This window comes from Triticum urartu, chromosome 4, assembly GCF_003073215.2.
Source record: "Triticum urartu cultivar G1812 chromosome 4, Tu2.1, whole genome shotgun sequence".
Lineage (NCBI taxonomy): Eukaryota > Viridiplantae > Streptophyta > Magnoliopsida > Poales > Poaceae > Triticum > Triticum urartu.
In genome coordinates this window covers 561,264,597-561,272,292 of record NC_053025.1, presented here as the reverse complement: position 1 = coordinate 561,272,292, position 7,696 = coordinate 561,264,597, and the positions used below count along the sequence as shown (strand labels likewise).

At 49.5% G+C, this 7,696-nt stretch overlaps 2 protein-coding genes across 2 annotated transcripts; both read left to right on the top strand.

Annotated features, from left to right (window-relative positions):
• Positions 1 to 841: 841 nt before the first annotated feature.
• LOC125554865 lies at positions 842 to 1,573 on the top strand. The gene has a single exon (XM_048718256.1). It carries the CDS (start codon positions 842 to 844, stop codon positions 1,571 to 1,573), a length of 732 nt encoding a protein of 243 aa, XP_048574213.1.
• Positions 1,574 to 2,553: 980 nt separating this feature from the next.
• Positions 2,554 to 6,569, top strand: LOC125554161. Its single transcript, XM_048717758.1, has 10 exons — positions 2,554 to 2,800; positions 3,397 to 3,631; positions 3,718 to 3,825; positions 3,913 to 4,082; positions 4,284 to 4,417; positions 4,559 to 4,733; positions 4,916 to 5,468; positions 5,596 to 5,708; positions 5,817 to 6,060; positions 6,170 to 6,569. Exons 1-10 carry the CDS (start codon positions 2,670 to 2,672, stop codon positions 6,395 to 6,397), a joined length of 2,091 nt encoding a protein of 696 aa, XP_048573715.1. The 5' UTR covers positions 2,554 to 2,669; the 3' UTR covers positions 6,398 to 6,569.
• The last annotated feature ends 1,127 nt before the right edge of the window (positions 6,570 to 7,696 follow it).

Genomic DNA, 7,696 nt, shown 5'->3' with positions numbered 1-7,696 from the left:
AAACTTTCATGGGACAGCCCGTTTTCTACCTAGGCTTAGGGTGGTGCGCCAATTAACCAAATATAGCGCTTAGCGCGTTAAATAGGAATTGTTCTCGTTGTTCTCAAACAACAAGCATGCCACTCGTTCAACACAGTAAGTTTTGGATTTTCAGAGCAACTCTAAAAAGGCGACCCAATTCGTCCGCTGATGTCCGTTTGGATCGACGCGGATAAAAAACGACCCAGCACGCCGACTCAAACGGACGCGCGTTCGCTTGGCGTTCGTATGGTGACCCATTTCCGATCTAATTTTAAGTCGGATTTGCATGCGTGCGCCTATTCCTCTTACCGGCCCCATCGGTCGGTAGCAGCCATCACCAGTTCCCCCATTTTCCTCCAAAACCCTTCCGCCCGCGCGCTCCCGCCCCACACCCGCTATAGAAGACGCCATCGACCTCGACGCCGCCGGCGGCCTCGCCTCCCTCGCCTCGTCCGGCGTCGCCACCCCATCCGGGAAAGGCAAGCCTCGTGCCCCGCGCAGGACTGCCGCCGCGGCCAAGCCAAAGAAGCCGCTGACGCCCGCACATCGGGCAAGAGAGTCGACCAAGAGGAAGGACCGGAGGCACGCCGCGGACGCGAGGTATGAGGCCACCGCGCAGGCCATCGCCGCCGCCGCCGCGTAGCAGGAGGTCACCAACGCCCGCGTCGCGGCGGCAACGAGGGAGGCGCTCTACATGCTACAGTTAAATCCTAGCCAGCACAGCATTCTCAACGCCGCCGTCGCCGCGGCCAGCACCGGCTCATCGGCGTTTCCTCGGATGATGTTGCCAGACTCGCCCCGCGCGTCGGCTTGCAACCCGATGCCCGGCTTCCACGTGTACCCGCATGCGTCCCGCCTTTCCGGGGAGTGCTCGTCTGACGTGAGCGTGGTCGCGCCTTCCATGCCCGCGCCCGCGCCCATTGACCTCAATGCCACCCCGGTGGCCGGTGGCTCGTCATCCAGTGGCGTGAGGAAACGCGCGCGGCAGACGTCGGCCGGCGTGCTCCCGGACACCCACAACCTGTTCAAGGGAATGCCGTTCGTCGTCGACGAGGACTACATGCAGAACCTCATCTTCGAGTGCGGTGCGCCGGCCGCTAGCTACGATCCTGACGAGACACAAAGCCAGGACGGCCGTGGGCCGTTCACGCCGGCCGCTGGCTATGATCCCGACCAGGCGGCCTTCATGCGTGATCAGGTCAGCATCGACCTGGACGGCTTCCCACTCGACCACGAGTTCCCGAACGACTACGGGCTAGAGGAAAAGGACGAGTGCGACATCGAAGTGGAGCCTTTATTCGAGGACGAGCTCGCCAACCAAGCTGCCAGTCCTAAGCCGAAGCGCAAGAGCAAGCGCACGAAGGCATACACGGCCGCCGTGGACAAACTTCTTTGCGAGTGCTGGCGCGACATTGGACAAGACTCCAAGACGGGCGCCGAACAAAATTATTCAACCTTTTGGATTCGTATCCATCGAAAGTTTGATGACCGCAAGAAGTTTCCGCCTTACCAATTTGTGAGCACGCGCGGTTGGGTGTCCATTTCTAGGTGATGGGGGATGATCCAACAAGATTGCAAAAAGTTTTGCGCCACTCTTGAGAGCGTCAAGGCCCGCCCCGTGAGCGGCATCGGCATGCAAGACATGGTATGCTAGCAATCCGCCCTCTTTTGTGTCATCAAGTTCATGCTTGCATTTACGTATCATTTGCCCATATGCTTGCATGAAAATATTTTGTAGGCATTTCAAGCTTTGGAGGCATTCAAGGTTCAAAACAACGGCAAGTGCTTCAATCTTTCCCATTGCTTTCGGGTCATCAAGGACGAGGAGAAGTTCAAGGCGCAATATGCCTCCCTCAAGTCGCGTGGGGGGAAGCAAGCCGTGGAGGAGGTTGGGGAGGGCGAGCCGGCACGGCCGCGGGGGAAGACCAACTCCAAGAAGGAGGACAAGCGAGATGCGGCATCCAATGCCTTGATCACAAGTATAGAGGGCATGATGAACAAAAAGGACTCAGGGAAGGAGGAGCGCCGGCGTTTCATAGAAGAGCAAATGAACGCCTTCATGAAGATCCAAAGAAGGAGGCTTGAGATGGACGCGGAGATACAAGCCAAGCAACTTGAGATGGAGGCGGAGAAGCAAGCCAAGATATTAGAGATCGAGGCTGCCAAAGCCAAGACCAAGACGAAAGAAGTGACGCTCGCGAGCACAATGACCGGGGTGAAGATCATAAAGGTGGATCTTAACATCGGGTCGTCAAAAAAGAGGCCGTGGTTCGAGAAGATGCAGACCAACATGTTTAAATTTGACGACGAGTGATTTATGACGGCGAGCGCTATCTTTTTTATGTCGGATCGAGAGAGCAGATGTCGATGATGAGATTCCGGGCAGAGATTGATGAGGTCAGCAGGCATGGGGGATTTCTCGGGAAAAAAACAGGCATGGAATGGGAGCCGATTGAGCGAAGAGAAAGATGTAGAGAGTGCGTGCGTGCGTGCGTCGGCGGCGGGAGGGGGCGACGCGTGGAGGGGCAGCGGGCCGCGGTGGCGCGCTGCATGTGCGCATGCACGCCACCCTATAGGCAGCCGCACGCACGGACCGACCGCTCGCTCCTCACATTCACTGCGCGCACAAATTAACCAAGTGATTAGCCATGGACACGGATGTGATTAGCGGCCGGGACGCGATGGCGCCGGCGGCCGGGGACGGCGGCGCGCGAGGCAAGGCGGGCAGCCGGAAGCACCTCTCCTCCATCGCCAACTACGTCCTCCACCAATGCTCCCTGTACGTCCCCCGCCCTCGTCCTCCTCATCCTGTTCATCTCCGTTGGTTATTGATCGATTCACGGCGACTCGCCATCGCTCTGCTCTCGATCCGTTAATTCTGTTGGTTCCGCTGCCGATTTATGGGAGCAACTGTATCTGTGTGTCTGTGTGTGTTTCCGTTGATGCAAAGCCCTAGGCGGGGTGCACCATTCTCGGCCAGATGAAGCACGGTGCTGGAATACTCGGTGTGTTATTTCGGTCACTCTGAATTAAGGAACAAAAATTGCTGTATTTTCCTCAGCGGCCTAATTGATGCCGTATATGCTAGAAGTGGCCCGGCGCGTTCTTGCGACGATTCTGTTCTAATTCATAACTGTTGATATTGACGGAAGTGTTCAGGTTAACCACTGAGAATTAATTGTCGCCAGTGTTTTGTGCATTCATGTTCATCAGATTCAGATACAGTCGTACGAAAAAAAACGTGTTGCTGCCTCTTATGCCCCTGTTTTCGCGTTCAGTTTAAACTGAGACTGAAGATATGGTTCAGTTTTGCTACACTAAGAATTCTTTTGGTTAGAGATGAAATCAAGTAACTAACATGTCCATGACATACAGGACGCTGCACAAGAGCGTCGACGATCTAGTCGCGGACTTCGAGTCGGGCCTGAAGAATGCCGCATTGGACAACTACTCAAGAAGACTAGTTGAGTACTGCAGCCTTCAGGCTCTGCAATCTCTAACATCTCCTGATCTAGGAGACACGCTTCATGAGGGATCCCTTGGTCGGTTCACGTTTGATATGATGCTAGCCTGGGAGACGCCCACTTCTTCGGATCAACAAATTACCATGGTCAGTGACTCTAGATATGTGTGTACTATATATGACAAATGATAATGCTTCCATTCTGAACTGACTCGGCCCGCTAAATATTACAGGAGAGCATAGCAAAAGAGAGAGAAGATCGGAAGGAACCACTTGGAGCAAATGAGGCTGTGATGGGTGATGACACGTCGCTGTTCTATTCGGATATGATGCCCCTTCTTGTAAGTGTGCATGCCAAAGACACGACTTATTTTCGGTATACTGATGTGTAACTTGCTCTGAGCATTGATTGATTAACAATCCCATAGGTGAATGAAGATCCGACAGTCGGAGAAGATGCATACGTGTGGTTTGGATCTGTATTTCCTTTGGCTTGTGACGTTGTCAATGCGCGATTCACTTTTGAAGCCCTCACCGCTACCACAGCTAACAGGCTACACTATCCTGCTTATGACAAATTCCTGAAGGAAATGGATAAGTATGTCACAACTCACAACTCCCACGGTCAGATAATATTCTCCCTTTATCAAGCATGAGTTGAAAAATGCATCAGGCACTACTGTCACGCCCTTTTTGTTGGAAATTTTCTGTTACAAGAAAGCTTTCTGTTGGGTCCTCCAGAAAGAAGTTCACTGTTGGATATCCCAGCACTCAAATGGGATTTTCGTTGTTCTCTTAGGTCCTTCAACTTTTTGCAAAGCTTGCCAACTCCAACAGGAGTTGAATTCGCTGAAGATGAATTCATCTTGCACACAGAGGGTACAGCAGGAACACAAAGGGTGGTTCGGCACATTGGGACCGGCAGCTGGCCTGGTAATCAATCCAATCTTTATTTGTTCTTCTGGTTTCTTTATCCTAACGTAGTAAATTGGTAATTTAGTATATAGATCATTTTGGCATTTGTACATATGAAGTATGGAACGTCTGGCTGCTAATTTCTGATGGACTATGTAGGCAGGTTGATTCTGACAAACAAGGCCCTGTATTTTGAGACTTCCGGCATAATTTCATATGGGCCTGCTTTCAAGGTCGAGCTTTCAGATACTGGAATGAATCAACAAGTCAAACCAGCTTCAACAGGTCCTTTTGGTGCACCATTGTTCGACAAAGCCATTGAATTTGAATCACTGTGAGTTCATCTATCTTAGCCTTATCCTCTTGGTGGCAACCAGAAGGTCCTATATTGAACATTTATTTTTATTATTATTATTATTATTATTATTATTACTACTATCATCATCATCATTCACTCACAGAATGCTAGCAAATATTTTTTTCGGTTGCATAGTAACCGTTAATTCATCTATGCAGACCGGAACCTCTGCTTCTGGAGTTTCCGGAGATGACCAGCTCTACACGTCGCGATCTGTGGCTTACCATGATAAAAGAAGTAATCTTTCTCCACCGTTTCATACCGGCGTACAAGATAGAATCCCCTATCCACAAATGGGAGGTACATTCAAGAATCATATTGGGAGTGATAAGGCTCCATGCTGCAAGGGAGATGCTAAGAATGTCACCGCCACCACCTTCTAGCTTCCTAATATTCTCGCTGTATGACGACCTTCCAAAAGGTGATTTTGTGCTCGAGCAATTAGCAAACCACCTGAAAGAGACGTCGACCATAACCCCGTTCAGTGCATCATATGTGTTCAAGAGTTTGAGTAAGTCGGATCCAATTGCGCTAAGTGCGGAGATGGCAAAAGAGCATGACAGGGACTCGAGTACCCATGAACAGCCTTTGACCTCTCTGGGGAACACCATTGATAAAGTAAGAGGTGAGGCGAGGGAAGTTACGGTTGCTAATGCTCCTATTGAGGGGATGAAGGAGGAAGGTCTCACTGATAGCCTTCTTGTATTAGTGGTATGATTAAAAGCAAATTTTTTTCCTCCTACGTACCTCTTCTTTCAGTTCCAGTTGTTTCTTGAATTCTCGTACTACTAAACCAGCATTGAACTGAATATCTCTGTTCGTTCTTTTGTTTGTATAGGGGTTGGTAAGTCCCGTCAGCAAATTGGGTCCGGTGATCCAAGAGATAATCTCGTGGGATAGACCGCAAGTCACCGGCGGTGTCCTTGTTGTAACTTTGCTGACCATATACAAGTAAGATAAACATCATCATATCACTTACACCGGTCATATATTTGCGTGTACATGAGTCTGAAATGGTACGGGGAATATAATGTCCAAGTTTCATCTTCTCTATTGCAGCGAGTGGGTCGGTTATGCACTGGCAGCATCCTTGATACTGGTGGTGGGCGCGATGGTCTGGGCCAAGGAGAGGAAGTTAGGCGAGATATGCTCGGAGGTGATCATCGACAAGTCCTCGGACAAGACCACGATGGAGAGCATAGTGGAGGCGCAGCACAGCATGAAGAAGGTGCACGAGTACGTGAAGACGGCGAACGTCGTGATCCTCAGGCTATGGTCCATTGTTCTAGCCCGCTCACCGAAGGTATATATGATCGCACACTATTTGTGATCACTGATCATCCTTTGTGCACTATTGGGGTGCCGTCTGTCACATATGTGGTTTTTGGACAATCCTGTTCTTCTGTCTGCAGCACACGGAGACGGTGATCTGGATGCTGACGGGCCTCGCGGTGGCGCTGGCCGTGGTCCCTTTCAAGTACGTCCTGATGGGGCTGACGGTGTGCTGCTTCGCGGCGAACACGAGGGTGGCGAAGGCGGTGTCGGACCCCCGGGGCGGCCGGCGCTGGAGGGAGTGGTGGGAGTCCATACCCGCCGTCCCGGTCCATACGGTGGACAAGGGCGAGCTGCGGACAGGTTGAAGAGAACGCCGGCTGAAAATCCATGGTCTCGTGTAGGTAATCTTGCTATGTATGTACACGCTGGTGGCTTGCTTTGTGCTTCACACTGAAACGTTGTGCCATGAACACGTTTCGTGGGATGTTCTTGTGTATGAATAAAAAAGAAATACGTAATCAGGTTCTGAAACAAAATTACATACTTTATTAAGGCCCAGTTTTTTTCGCTGATTCTTCTAGAATCTTGAGAATTGACCCTTCACCCAGCTTCCTTTAGAATCTTGAACCCATATTTTTTTCACAATCCTAGTTATTTATAGCCTAACTAGCTCGGATTGTAAAAAATTGATGAGTTCAAGATTCTAGAAGAAGCTTAGGAAAGACCCCATTCTCGAGATTCTAGGAGAATCGACCAAAAGAACTGGCCCTAAGACACGTGCAGGGATAGGCGGGCGGCGTTTTGGAGCCCGGGCTCATCTAAGACACACAGTATTTTAAAAAAAGTCAAACAATTCAAAATAAATAAATTAAAATTGGATAGAAAAAGTCAAATGATTCAAAATAAATTAATTAAAAATGGCATCCAGATGCTGAATTGTGCGAAATCTAATGAACAAATGGCACTCGAAGAACTTCTAAAAAAATGGCTCAAACATGTTGGATGCAAACAAATTTACATGCTTGCTCCTAGGGCACTCAAACATCTTGGATGCAAAACAAATTTCAGATTTTTTGAATATAGTTATCGTTGAATTTACCGGAGTAGACATCCGTGCACTACTAAAAAAAAGGCTATAGATGGGATTGATACTAATGGCGCACCAGACAAGCGGTGCGCACCACCTACTGATACGCCATTAGAGTTGAAACTACTAATGGCGCACCTGACACAGGGTGCGCCATTAGTATCAAAAAAAAAATTAACTAGTGCGCATGTCCAAACATATTAATGGCGCATCCAGATACAATGCGCCATTACTAGTTGTAACTAGTAATGGCACACCAGCCGGAAAGTGCGCCACTAATGTTTTTTTTTATTATATTTTTTATTCCCTTTTTTGCAAAACTACTAATGGCGTACTGTTCCACCGTGCGCCATTTCTAGTTTAAACTAGTAATGGCGCACTGTAGGACAGTGCGCCATTAGTATTTTTTTTTTGCAAAACTACTAATGGCGCAGCATCAGGAGGTGCGCCATTAGTAACCTTAGTAACCTGGATTACTAATGGCGCATTTAGAGTTGGTGCGCCATTAGTAAGTGGGCAGCAACAAGATATTTTGGACAGCCTCTCCTACCCACACTCACTTTCTCCCCACTTCATT